At 41.7% G+C, this 14,233-nt stretch overlaps 2 protein-coding genes across 2 annotated transcripts; both read right to left on the bottom strand.

Annotated features, from left to right (window-relative positions):
* Positions 1–1,909: 1,909 nt before the first annotated feature.
* On the bottom strand, positions 1,910–5,379 carry LOC133645901 (B2 bradykinin receptor-like). Its single transcript, XM_062040831.1, has 2 exons — positions 5,360–5,379; positions 1,910–3,078 (listed from the first exon to the last, which is right to left on the bottom strand). The coding sequence occupies exons 1-2, from the start codon at positions 5,377–5,379 to the stop codon at positions 2,043–2,045; spliced, it is 1,056 nt and encodes a 351-aa protein (XP_061896815.1). The 3' UTR covers positions 1,910–2,042.
* A 1,594-nt stretch (positions 5,380–6,973) lies between these two features.
* On the bottom strand, positions 6,974–10,694 carry LOC133645902 (B2 bradykinin receptor-like). Its single transcript, XM_062040832.1, has 2 exons — positions 10,675–10,694; positions 6,974–8,376 (listed from the first exon to the last, which is right to left on the bottom strand). Exons 1-2 carry the CDS (start codon positions 10,692–10,694, stop codon positions 7,341–7,343), a joined length of 1,056 nt encoding a protein of 351 aa, XP_061896816.1. The 3' UTR covers positions 6,974–7,340.
* Between the last annotated feature and the right edge of the window lie 3,539 nt (positions 10,695–14,233).

Below are 14,233 nucleotides of genomic sequence, written 5' to 3' on the forward strand. Positions count from 1 at the left end.
TGGATTCCACACTCTCTCCTTTTTCTATTGTGGATCACGGATTTGTATTTTAAACCACCTCGGATACTATATCCTCTTGAAAATGAGAGTCGAGAACGCGAAATGGACATTCACAGTGACTTTTATCTCCACGACAATACATCGGCGAAGCACTTTAGCTACGGAGCTAACGTGATAGCATCGTGCTTAACTGCATGTAGACAGAGACGAAATAAGCCCCTGACTGGAAGGATAGACAGAAGATCACCAATACTACCAAACCCTGGACCTGTAACCACACGGTTAATGCTGTATACCGCCTGGCGAAGCCTAGCAATGCTGTTGCTAACGACGCCATTAAAGCTAACTTAGCTATGGGACCTCGACAGAGCTATGCTAAAAACATTAGCTCTCCACCTACGCCAGCTCTCATCTGCTCATCACGACCCATGCTCACCTGCGTTCCAGCGATCGACGGCGCGACGAAGGACTTCACCCGATCATCGATGCGGTCGGCGGCCCGGAGACGGAGGAAGTCAAGGTGAGGACAGCGGCGCGGCGGCGGGCGTTGTAGCTTTCGACGACACCCCGGCCGCCATCAGAGTTGGCAAGAAACATATATTTCCCCAAAGTTACGTACGTGACATGCACATAGCGCCACGCACGTACGGGCAAGCGATCAAATGTTTGGAAGCCAAAGCTGTACTCACGGTAGCGCGTCTGCTATTCAACTCAAAGTCCTACTGGTTGTGTTGCTGTAGCCAGCCGCTAATACACCGATCCCACCTACAGCTTTCTTCTTTGCAGTCTCCATTGTTAATTGAACAAATTGCAAAAGATTCACCAACACAGATGTCCAGAATACTGTGGAATTATGTGGTGAAAACAGACGACTTAAGCTGGCGACCGTGCTATTCCAAAATGTCTCCTTCAACCCTTGACGTCACGCGCAAACGTCATCAAACCTAGACGTTTTCAGCCGGAAGTTTCCCGGGAAATTTAAAATTGCACTTTATAAGTTAACCCGGCCGTATTGGCATGTGTTGCAATGTTAAGATTTCATCATTGATATATAAACTATCAGACTGCGTGGTCGGTAGTAGTGGGTTTCAGTAGGCCTTTAAGTTCTTCTTTAAGAACTCTAATTGCTTTTTCCAGAGCTATTGTGTGTTCTAATGTCACTATTCCTATGTCATGGATTATTTTTTTTAGCATCCCGTCTTGATTCTTATCATGTCCTGTGTCCAACATCAAATCTTGCTCCCCCTTGTGTCCTGTGTCCAGAGAATCATTTGATTCAGATGACACCGAACGTTTCGGGATTTGAGTTTTTCCTTTAGCTTTTGGCATAGCGGCAGGTCGCTGACGTCAGTGCCTCTTGTATCTCAAACGGCAGTTGCTTCTTTAGCGATTTGCGGCACTTTTAACTTGTTTGTTTCAACAGTTATGTACCTTGCGCCGTTCAGAGATCAATTGGAGGTGTCAACCCATCAATTTATATCACTCTGCGTCGTCGGAAGCACTTTAAATTAGCTATAAATTCGCGTAGCTTATGGTTTCTAGTCAACCGCTTGAATTGCGGTAAGGCGCCGTTGGCTTGAGGCTAACGGCTCTTCCAACTCGCCTTATTTCAGCGTATAAGTGCCTCTCAACCAACCAAAATCAGGTCAAAAATGCCAGGTGACTCTCCTGTGGCTGTGATCGCAAAGTCAGTAGTCAAAATCTTCAAACCTAACAAAAACCCCGGTAGCAGAAGCAGAGCCCATTTTCTTTGCGTACTTTCTCATTGACGGGAACTGACGTAATGATGTGTTGTTTATTTCGGTATTTTTTATATGTTGCCCTTTCACTGCCGTCAAATAAACATCATGGTGAGCTTTCTTTGCTAATTCTTAAAAAACAAACAACAACAAAAAAACGCCTCATAAATTCTTCCTAGCAACAAACAACAACAAAACATGGAACAGAAATGTTGCTGTGCTGATGAGTATCTGTTTTGGAATGTCATTCTGGAATATCCCCCTGAGGGATTTAAGGAGAACAACATGTACCTGAAACCACCCTTATGTGAAAGTCTTCAGTGTTGTGGAAGTGTCAGAACGCGTCGACGCGGTTGTCTCCGTGCTGACGCCACACTGTATGCACATTTCCTGAACCTTTTTCCGGAAATTTTTCCCAACAATGACATACAAGATAGGATTGACGACGCTGTTGAAAATAGACAGGTAGGCAAAGATTTGGTCGCAAATTGCTAAAACTTTTTTGAGGGCACATCCTACCAAAATGTTTTTTTTTTTTAGCAAACCTACTATTAGGCTGAAGTGAAAAGGCACCCAGCAGATGAGGAAGGCTATGAGGACGACCAGCATCAGCGTGGTGGCCTTCTGCTCACTCTTCTGGGCATTTGACCTCGCAAGTGACTGTTTCTTTAGCGCCCGGATGATTGTGATGGTGCAGAATGCGATGATGGAAATAGGGATGATGAAGCTAAAGGTGATCAGCATCCCGTCGCAGACCAGTTCTACTTTTTGGCTCGGATAATCCAAGAAGCAAGCTTGAACTTTAAACTCTGGAAGATACTTCACCGCCCTGAAAATCAGTGTTGAAGCGCTCAGTAACAAGCCCAAGCCCCACACCAGCAAACATCCCAGTTTGGCATACTTGGGACGACGCATTCGCCCGTAGGACATCGGATGCACCAGCGCCACATAGCGATCCATGCTAACCAGGACAAGGAAGTAGATGCTGCAGTAAGCGTTCATCTTGATGCCTGCATTGACCACTTTGCAAAGGGCCTCTCCAAAAGGCCAGTTGAAACCTTGGCTGATGTTGACGGCCCAGAAGGGCAGACAAGACACCAGGACAAGGTCGGCGGCCGCCAGGTTGCTGAGGTAGATTTCGGCTACCGTGCACGCCTTCTTGTGGAGGCAGAAGACCAGCAACACGAAGACGTTTAACACGATTCCCAGCGCCGTGATGATGAACAAGTAGACTGGCTGGTGGCGGGTGAGCCAATCCCAATCTTTTAAATTGATGCACTGGGTTTTATTTGTGGAGTTTTGGTCACTGTAAGCGTCTGTGATGTTCAGCTCCGGTAATCTGCAGAAAGACACTCAGATTATCAAAAACCTTTCAGGATCCTACAAGTATCATTGCTATAGCCGCGACCCGGCCACTAAAACATGTCATATCCTGAGTAATTACTCTAAGTCAGAACTTGGTCAACTTGACAGTCGCAGCTACAATCATGAGGTGTGATTTTAACATTCCAGATGTAACATTGCGTATCCTACATTGTCGCTCAAACCAAAATGGTGTTATTGATGTTGAAGATCAATTGAATCAAAACAATTATTCTTCACTTTGGCTGGACATGTAAAAAAATCTAATCTGCAATGCAGTGAAGCCGTGATATTTGAAGCGCGATGTTGTGATTGTACCACAGTTTTTTAAGAATGATGAGGTGACGACTTGTCAAGGGTGTACCCCGCCTAACACCGTAATGCAGCTGAGATAGGCTCCAGCACCATCCATCCATTCATCCATCCATCTTCAACCGCTTATCCGGAATTGGGTCATGGGGACAACAGCTCCAGCAGAGACCCCCAGACTTCCCTCTTCAGAGCGACATTAGCAACTTCCTCCTGGGGGATCCTGAAGCATTTTCCAGAACCGAAAGAACACATGCGGCCAAAATGAGTTTTCTCAGAAGGGTGGCTGGCATCTCCCTTAGACATAGGGTGAGAAGTTCAGTCACCCGAGAGAGACTCGGAGTAGAGCCGCTGCTCCTTAGCTTGAAAAGGAGCCAGTTTAGGTGGTCCGGGCATCTCGTGCGGATGCCTCACGAGCGTCTCCCTAGGGAGGTCCTCGTTGCACGTCCCACTGAGAGGAGACCCCGGGGCAGGCCAAGGACCAGATGGGGGGGATTACATGTCCTCTCTGGCCAAAAGGGACAAGCGCTATAAAAAGATGGATGGATATTCTACATATTTTTAGCCAGATTACTGCTTAAATTAATTATTATTTATGTTTTATATGTATTGCAATGCCGTGTTTGTTGTATTTTCTTTTATTATGTGGTGGAGATATCAAAAATATCTGAACTTCCATTTTACTAATCCTCTTTTTATTATTATTATATATGCATAGTGCAATCGTATGCGCACAGTACACATTATTTATTATTTATTAATCGTTTTTAGTTTTTCATTGCATTTTCCTTTTGTTGCTGTATGTAAAATACCACCACTAAAGTGACAGCTGGTTGCAGCAGCTTTGTGCTGTTTTATGTCCTCCTTTGTGTTCTTTAATGTTTCCCCTTGTTTTTGTGTGTTTTTACCTTTTCGTTTAAACCCCTTGAAGACTGCGCAAGAGGGGACACTTTCGTGACTTTTGCGCTACTTAGGTGCTTTTTTGTGGTCTTTTTGAATCTGCACTGCAACCACATAATTTTGCTACTGTGTGATGAATAAAAGTCAACAAGTGCATCCAGAAAATATTCACACAGCTTTACTTTTTCCACATTTAGTTATGTCACAGCCTTATTACAAAATGGAAATAAATTAATTTTTGTCCTTAAAATTTACAGACAATGCCCCATAATGACAATGCGAACAATTTATTTATTTTTTATTTATTTTTGCAAATAAAAAAAAACCCTACAAAAAATCACATGTACATAATTATTTGAAAGCCTTTGCTCAATATGTTCTCGACACACCTTTGGCAGCAATTACAGCCTAAAGGCTTTTTGAATACGATGCCACAAGTTTGGCACACCTATCTTTGGGCAGTTGCGCCTATTCATCTTTGCAGCACCTCTCAAGCTCCATCAAATTGGATGGTTTTCAGATAGTAGTATAATAGTAATATAATAGTATTATTTGCCTATAAAATTGTTATAACTATACCTCTGCATACCATTGTAAGTTCAAACCACACACTGGCCATTCCTCGCTTCACACGCTTCGTCATATTCTGATATGGAAAAAAGAGCATGTTCCCCAAGTTACCCTAACCATACCATAACCTTACCAAGCCCCATCTCAAGCTGACCCAATCTAACTATACCCTAACGACAATGGTTCGGCGCACCATTCTAATGCCTAACCTTACAAAAGTACAATACTTTTATGTCAAATTGTCAAGCCGACATCACCAGTAATGAACTATAATAAGACTTGATAATAACTGGTGGTTTACTAGTTTAATCCTGCTTAAAGTATAGTCTATCTTAGAATTGATCAGGTGTAGTTTTTTTAATCAAGCCTGCAGGGTTTTGATAGTATACTTTAAGGACTTTTAGGGACTGTATGCCCCAGTATTGTTTAAATAAACATGACCTATGAATAAAATGTATTTAAAAAAAATATATGTTTACCTCGTAGTTAGAGCAGCCATTTCCTACTGAGTACGTAAGTCCAGATGTGAAGTGTCTAGTTGTTCGCCTGCACTGTGCACGCAGCTTCCTTGTTCTCCGCCTACCCTGTGTCTGACTTGCTCTCTTTAAGGAAATTAGAGCTGAAGTGATGTCAGTCAAAAAGCCTTACATCAGTCTGTTGGTCCTCCTCTTAGTACAACCCCACCAATTGCCTGTAATATATATATTTTTCCTCATTTTCACTATACAGCACATTCATTTCACATTGTTACATTCGCTTTTTCCTTCAACAACAACTACTAATCATGGCAGACTTTTTGAGAGCGAACCAACATAAAACAAACACTGTACAATGTCTGCTCTCACTGGGATGACGACTGACGGGATGTTTACATCTTCCCGTTTGGATGGCGAATTAACCATAATCCTCACAAAGGGTTAAAAAAAAAAAGGTGGGTGCAAACGAGCGTCTTTTCGTGTCTTTCTCGCCATTTCTGAGGCTGAGTTGGCAGTCAACAGTGACCAACTTCTCGGTTTATGGCCAAAAGTACCCCCATAACGTTAGTACTTATAATAACAATATCACTAATACATTTTTAATGTAAGGTCATGAGTACTGTTGGCGCTTTCTTGCTGTTTTATAGTGGGTTTTGTGAGCGCAATAGACACAATGACTTCATCACTCCCAGTAGCATCATTGTTGCTGTAAGCATTTATCACAAGTTAGAATGTAAAAAAAACAAGTTTGACTTTATTTCGAAAATGCATGCATGCATACAACATGATACATTACAATTTCCAGTTTCTCTATTCAACATGTTCGAAAAGGAGTAGAAATTTCGCCACACCTAGTGTGTGTGTGACAATCATTGGAACTTTAACTTTTTTAACAAAGCAGAGTTTATTTAATCCTACCCCTTTTCCTTTACATTGCAGTTGCGAAAACTTGTGTTCACTACCTGTTCTCAATTTATTTACAATATACTCCATAATTAATAACAATAAAAATAAATAAATAAATAATAATTGGTGGAGTAAGTTATGTTAAGTAAAACATATGTTTTACATAAAGATTGTGAAAGTTAGGCAAAATTCCCCCAAAAAAGCAGTTCCCCTTTAAGTAAGCGGAAGTGTCCGACCATCACGAGAGAACTCAAAAGTGTCAAAATTAAAACTGTTTACATTATATTTATAATAACTTAAGGCCTACCATAACTTGGGGTCACGATAGCTGCGAGTTGAAATAAGTAACACATTTAGTCACTTGGTTAAAATGTGATTGTGAAGTGAATACTTTGTGCGGCCCAGCCTCCCCCCGGACTCTACCTCCAGTGGCCCCCGGTTAAACTGATTTATAGTCTCCAATGAACCTAAAATGCATGTTTTTGGGATGTGGGAAGAAACACAACCACCATGTGACCCATTGTTTTAACTGAATTACAAATGTATTTTGGCCAAATGAAAAAATAAAAATAAAATTCAGATTAAATAATAGAAACATGTAAAAAGAAAACATGCTAAAAGACAAATATTTAAGTCACTAGTCATGACTGTATAATCTGATATGTGTTTAATGTAGATTTAAGATAGTTATCACATGCAAAATGTGTCATGTTTATTTTGATATTTTTTATATGTTGTCCTTTCACTGCTGTCAAAGAAACATCCTGGTGAGCTTTCTTTGCTCATTCTTAAAAAACATACAACAAAAAACCGCCTCATAGATTCTGCCTAGCAACAAGTGACTGCCAAAACATGGAACAGAAATGTTGCTGTGCCTGTCAGTTTGCTAAAATTGAAAATCTTTTAATAGATAATATTGTTTAGCACTTTGTACTAGATTGGTAAGGTTGCGTTCCTCCTTTGTGGTTCTTTGAATGCCAAAATGCTTCATGGCTGAGATGAGTATCTGTTTTGGAATGTCATTCTGGAATATCCCCCTGAGGGATTTTAGAAGACCTACATGTACCTGAAACCACCCTTACGTGAAAGTCTTCAGTGTTGCGGAAGTGTTCGAACGAGTAGACGCGGTCGTCACCGTGCTGACGGCACACTGTTTGCACACTTCTTGAACCTTTTTCCGGAAATTTTTCCCAACAATGACATACAAGATAGGATTGACGACGCTGTTGAAAGCAGCCAGGCAGGAAAAGAGCCGGGTGCAAATATCTAAATTATTTTCGAGGGCACATCCTACCAAAATTTTTGTGTCATGGAGCATTTTTATTGCGATGATGAAGTGATAAGGCACCCAGCAGATGAGGAAGGCTACGAGGACGACCAGCACCAGCGTGGTGGCCTTCTGCTCACTCTTCTGAGCATTGGACCTCGCAAGTGAATGTTTCTTTAGCGCCCGGATGATTGTGATGGTGCAGAATGTATTGATGGAAATTGGGATGATGAAGCCAAAGGTGATCAGCATCCCGTCCCAGACCAGCTCTACCATTTCGCTCGGATAATGCAAGCGGCAAGCTCGAATGTCATTCTTTGGAAGATACTTCACCGTCCTGAAAATCAGCGTTGAAGCGCTCAGTAACAAGCCCAAGCCCCACACCAGCAAACATCCCAGTTTGGCATACTTGGGACGACGCATTCGCCCGTAGGACATCGGATGCACCAGAGCCAGGTAGCGATCAATGCTAACCAGGACAAGGAAGTAGATGCCGCAGTAAGCGTTCATCTTGATGCCTGCATTGACAACTTTGCAAAGGGCCTCTCCAAAAGGCCAGTTGAAACCTTGGCTGATGTTGACGGCCCAGAAGGGCAGACAAGACACCAGGACAAGATCAGCGGCCGCCAGGTTGCTGAGGTAGATTTCGGCTACCGTGCACGCCTTCTTGTGGAGGCAGAAGACCAGCAGCACGAAGACGTTTAACACGATTCCCAGCGCCGTGATGATGAAGAAGTAGACTGGCTGGCGGCGGTTGAGCCAATCCCAATCCTTTAAATCAATGCACTGGGTTTCATTTGTGGAGTTTTGGTCACTGTAAGCGTTTGTGATGTTCAGGTTCGGTAATCTGCAGAAAAACACTCCGATTAGCAAAAAAACCTTCAGGATCCGCCAAGCACCCTCTAAGTATCATTGCTATAGCCGCCGCCCGGCCACTAAAACATGGCCACGATGTGGAAATACCATGTCATATCCTGAGTGATTCCTCTAAGTTAGAACTTGGTCAACTTGACAGTCGCAGCTACAATCATGAGGTGTGATCTTAGCATTCCAGATCTAACATTGCGTATCCTACGTTGTCGCTCAAACCAAAATGGTGTTATTGATGTTGAAGATCAATTGAATCAAAATAATTCTTCTTCACTTTGGCTGGACATGTAAACAAATCTAATCCGCAATGCAGTGAAGCTGTGACATTTGAAGCGCGATGTTGTGATTGTACCACAGTTTTTTTTTTAAAGAATGATGAGGTGGCGACTTGTCCAGGGTGTGCAGCTGAGATAGGCTCCAGCACGTCCCGCGACCCCGAAAGGGACAAGCGATAGAAAATGGAAGGATGGATGGATACTCTACATATTTTTAGCCAGATTACTGCTTAAATTAATTATTATTTATGTTTTATATGTATTACAATCCGTGTTTGTTTTATTTTATGTGGTGGAGATATCAAAAATATCTGAAATTCCGTTCAGGGACGACTATGGATTGGTTTTACTTACCCTCTTTTTATTATTTATCTACGCATGGTGCAAAAGGATGCGCTCAAAATGCATTATTTATTATTTTTTAATCGTTTTTTAGTTTTTCATTGCATTTTGCTTTTGTTGCTGTATGTAAAATACCACCACTAAAGTGACAGCTGGTTGCAGCAGCTTCGTGCTGTCTTATGTCCTCCTTGTGTTCTTTAATGTTTCCCCTTGTTTTTGTGTGTTTTTACCTTTTGGTTTAAACCCCTTGAAGACTGCGTAAGATGGGACACTTTCGTTACTTTTGCGCTACTTAAGTGCTTTTTTGTAGTCTTTTTGAATCTGCACTGCAACCACATAATTTTGCTACTGTGTGATGAATAAAAGTCAACAAGTGCATCCAGAAAATATTCACACTGCTTCACTTTTTCCACATTTTGTTATGTCACAGCCTTATTCCAAAATGAAATCAATTCATTTTTGTCCTTAAAATTCTACAGACAATGCTCCATAATGACAATGTGAACAAAATAGTTTTTTATTTTTGCAAATTAAAAAAAAACTACAAAAGTTAAATTTACATAATTATTTGAAAGCCTTTGCTCAATACTTTCTTGAAACACCTCCGGCAGCAATTACAGCCTAAAGTCTTTTTGAATACGATACCACAATCTTGGCACACCTATCTTTGGGCAGTTGCGCCTATTCCTCTTTGCAGCACCTCTCAAGCTCCATCAAATTGGATGGTTTTCATCCAGAAGTTTTCTGTACATTGCTGCATTTATCTATTTCTAATCTATCCTAAATTGTATCCCAGATTCTGCCGCTGAAAAACATCCCCACAGCATGATGCTGCCACCACCATGTTTCACTTTAAGGATGGTCGCTGCAGAGACGTTTTTTCTCATGGTCAGAGTCTTTCAGTTGAATTTTGGCAAACTTTTTTACTAAGAAATGGCTTCCATCTGGCCACTACACCACACTGGCCTGATTGGTGGTTTGCTGCAGAGATGGTTGACCTTCCGGTAGGTTTTTCTCTCTCCCCAGAGGAATGCTGTAGCTCCGACAGACTGACCATCAGGTTCTTGGTCACTTCCCTGACTAGACTAAGATGAATGCAGCAAAGTACAGAGACATCCTGCGTAAAAAAACCCAATGGTTCGCATCCAACCTGATGGAGCTTGCGAGGTGCTGCAAAGTGGAATGGGCAAAGAGGAATGGACAAAATTGCCCGAATAGAGATGTGCAAAGCTTGTAGAATTGTATTAAAAAAGACTTGAGGCTGTAATTGTTGTGAAAGGTGCATCCACAAAGTATTGAGCAAAGGCTGTGAAAACAAGCTGACCCATACCCTAACGACAATGGTTCGGCGAACCATTCTAATGCCTAACCTTACAAAAGTATAATACTTTTATGTCAAATTGTCAAGCCGACATCACCAGTAATGAACTATAATAATACTTGATAATAACTGGTGGTTTACTAGTTTAATTCTGTATAAAGTATAGTCTATCTTAGAATTGATCAAGTGTAGTTTTTTTAATAAAGCCTGCACGATTTTTCGATACTAAAATGATTTTGATAGTAGACTTTAAGGACTTTTAGGGACTGTATGCACCAGTATTGTTTAAATAAACATGACGTACGAATAAAATGTATTAAAAAACAAAAACGTTTACCTCGTAGTTAGATCAGCCATTTCCTACTGAGTACGTAAGTCCACCCGTGAAGTGTCTAGTTGTCCGCCTGCCCTGTGCAAAGAGCTTCCCCATTCTCCGGCTACCCTGTGTCTGACTTGCTCTCTTTAAGGAAATTAGAGCGGAATTGAGGTCAGCCAAAAAGCCTTACATCAGTCTGTTGGTCCTCCTCTAAGTACCGTTCAAACCATCATTGTCAGACGTCAACATATTTTGTGAGGTATGTTCTTTGGATTCTTGATGATTGAAGAACGACATGTTTGGGTAAATCGGCAATAAAATAAATGAAATATTGATTACATACAGAATCCTGAGAAATGCTGAGTGTTATACATTGACCATGTAGCTCTACTGAAGATGTCGTGTTCCCTCTCTGTTACGCTTTTGTCAGTCTTCAAGAGTTGAGTAGTTTTAGTTTTATGATTGAGCATTTACTAGGCAGGCCTAGTAAATTACTATCACTCGTGTCCGAGTGATAGTAATGGTGGTTAAAATCTGATGGTTAAAAAAATCTGCACTTTTGAGTGACATAGGAACTTCTGCTTCATGTTGTTTACACAGCAAAAATACCTAATAGAGAGTTTGACGGAGGCAGATTCCTACAACAAAGTTCTGCAGAACAGTGGTATTTTTACGAATAAGTACAGTGGATGTTATTATAAATGATAAATGGGTTATACTTGTATAGCGCTTTTCTACCTTCAAGGTACTCAAAGCGCTTTGACAGTATTTACACATTCACCCATTCACACACACATTCACACACTGATGGCGGGAGCTGCCATGCAAGGCGCTACCAGCACCCATCAGGAGCAAGGGTGAAGTGTCTTGCCCAAGGACACAACGGATGTGACTAGGATGGTAGAAGGTGGGGATTGAACTCCAGTAACCAGCAACCCTCCGATTGCTGGCACGGCCACTCTACCAACTTCGCCACACCGTCCCCCTTATTACCCTTCATTCAATCAATCAATCAATAAAAGTTTGCTTGTATAGCCCTAAATCACGAGCCTCTCAAAGGGCTGCACAAGCCACAACGACATCCTCGGCTCAGATCCCACATCAGAGCAAGAAAAAACTCAACCCAATGGGATGACAATGAGTCGCCCCCCCAGGGCGACTGGTGCAATGGACGTCGAGTGGATCTAGCATAATATTGTGAGAGTCCAGTCCATAGTGGATCTTGTTAATTGTGTGAGAATCCAGTCCATAGTGGGGTTCCCTTGGCGTTTTATGTTTTGCCGTGTTTGTTGCATCTTTGTTGTTCTTGCTCGATTATAAAATATGTCGATTAAGGTGGTGTTCTGGCCAGTAGAGGAGCAAAGTTGATTTATTCTCAATGTTCAGTGTTTTATTGTTCATAGTCAGTGTTGTAAATCCCACATTTTGTATCGTCATGTATATTCTGAGTGTCTTATTCAATGTGTCTAATTTAAAGGCCTACTGAAACCCACTACTACCGACCACGCAGTCTGATAGTTTATATATCAATGATGAAATCTTAACATTGCAACACATGCCAATACGGCCGGGTTAACTTATAAAGTGACATTTAAAACTTCCCGGGAAATATCCGGCTGAAACGTCGCGGTATGATGACGTATGCGCGTGACGAAGTCAGAGTAACGGAAGTTATGGTACCCGTAGAATCCTATACAAAAAGCTCTGTTTTCATTTCATAATTCCACAGTATTCTGGACATCTTTTGCAATTTGTTTAATGAACAATGAAGGCTGCAAAGAAGACAGTTGTAGGTGGGATCGGTGTATTAGCAGCGGACTACAGCAACACAACCAGGAGGACTTTGTTGGAGCGCTAGCCGCGCTAGCCGCGCTAGCCGCGCTAGCCGCCGACCTCACCTTGACTTCCTACGTCTCCGGGCCGCCAAACGCATCGGGTGAAGTCCTTCGTCCTTCTGCCGATCGCTGGAACGCAGGTGAGCACGGGTGTTGATGAGTAGATGAGGGCTGGCTGGCATAGGTGGAGAGCTAATGTTTTTAGCATAGCTCTGTGAGGTCCCGTTGCTAAGTTGCTAAGTTAGCTTCAATGGCGTCGTTAGCACAGCATTGTTAACCTTCGCCAGCCTGGAAAGCATTAACCGTGTATTTACATGTCCACTTGCTTAATAGTATTGTTGATTTTCTATCTATCCTTCCAGTCAGGGGTTTATTTTTTTGTTTCTATATGCAGTTAAAGCACGATGCTATCACGTTAGCTCGTAGCTAAAGCATTTCGCCGATGTATTGTCGTGGAGATAAAAGGCACTGAATGTCCATTTCGCGTTCTCGACTCTCATTTTCAAGTGGATATAGTATCCGAGGTGGTTTAAAATACAAATCCGTGATCCACAATAAAAAAAGGAGAGTGTGGAATCCAATGAGCCAGCTTGTACCTAAGTTACAGTCAGAGCGAAAAAAGATACGTCCATCACTGCCTCTCAAGTCCTTCACTGTAACGTTCCTCATCTACGAATCTTTCATCCTCGCTCAAATTAATGGGGTAATCATCACTTTCTCGGTCCGAATCTCTCTCGCTCCATTGTAAACAATGGGGAATTGTGAGGAATACTAGCTCCTGTGACGTCACGCTACTTCCGGTACAGGCAAGGCTTTTTTTATCAGCGAGCAAAAGTTGCGAACTTTATCGTCGATTTTCTCTACTAAATCCTTTCAGCAAAAATATGGCAATATCGCGAAATTATCAAGTATGACACATAGAATGGATCTGCTATTCCCGTTTAAATAAAAAAAAAACATTTCAGTAGGCCTTTAACTAAACAGACCATTTAAAAAACGAAATAAACTTGTTTGTTTTGTGCTGAATTACATGACAGTCAGAATGTACATACAACTAGAGCATGTGGGTTTTACCGAATATTGAGAAAATATAAACGTTGCTCCTCTACTTCCTAAGTATAATCACTTTTCAATCATCACTGCTCCTCCATCGTCAAGCATGAACGTGATCATGAGTGATCGATCTCAGCAGTTAACATTTGGACAAACAACGCTGCTATTCAACCATTAGGGCTAATGCACACTGAAACAAAACTTTGTTTTCAAGTTAGCATCGATTTCCAGTTTGGGAATTGTTGATAATGTGTGAGAACCACTTCGGAAGTGAATGACCACGACAAAGTACAGAAAGTGCGGTCGTGAAATCATGTGGCTAAGATGCTTCAAAAAAGCCTCTAATACATTTGATGAATAATTAAACAGATCTTTGACTCATAGAGGGTGTCTCTCAGAAGTTGGTTTTCACTCGTTTCTCCAGAAATGGCGCCATTAAACATGAGACTTCCTGTCGTTCCACTGGATGGTTTGTTTTTCTTGCTTTTCCCCCGTTGTAGCTTGAGATAAGGAACACAATCAAAACGTCACAGTTGGTAAATCCTTTTGGATGATTAAGTACTTTGTGTGTCAGTCGAGTGTTAGTCCCACAATAAACAAAAAGAAACAAAAACTTGAACTCCACAGGACATTTTCCTTAGAGCTTAAGTCATTGCTTGGAAAGTCAAATACCTAAACAATTGAACATAAAT

The sequence above is a fragment of the Entelurus aequoreus genome, linkage group LG03 (assembly GCF_033978785.1).
Source record: "Entelurus aequoreus isolate RoL-2023_Sb linkage group LG03, RoL_Eaeq_v1.1, whole genome shotgun sequence".
In the NCBI taxonomy this organism is placed as follows: domain Eukaryota; kingdom Metazoa; phylum Chordata; class Actinopteri; order Syngnathiformes; family Syngnathidae; genus Entelurus; species Entelurus aequoreus.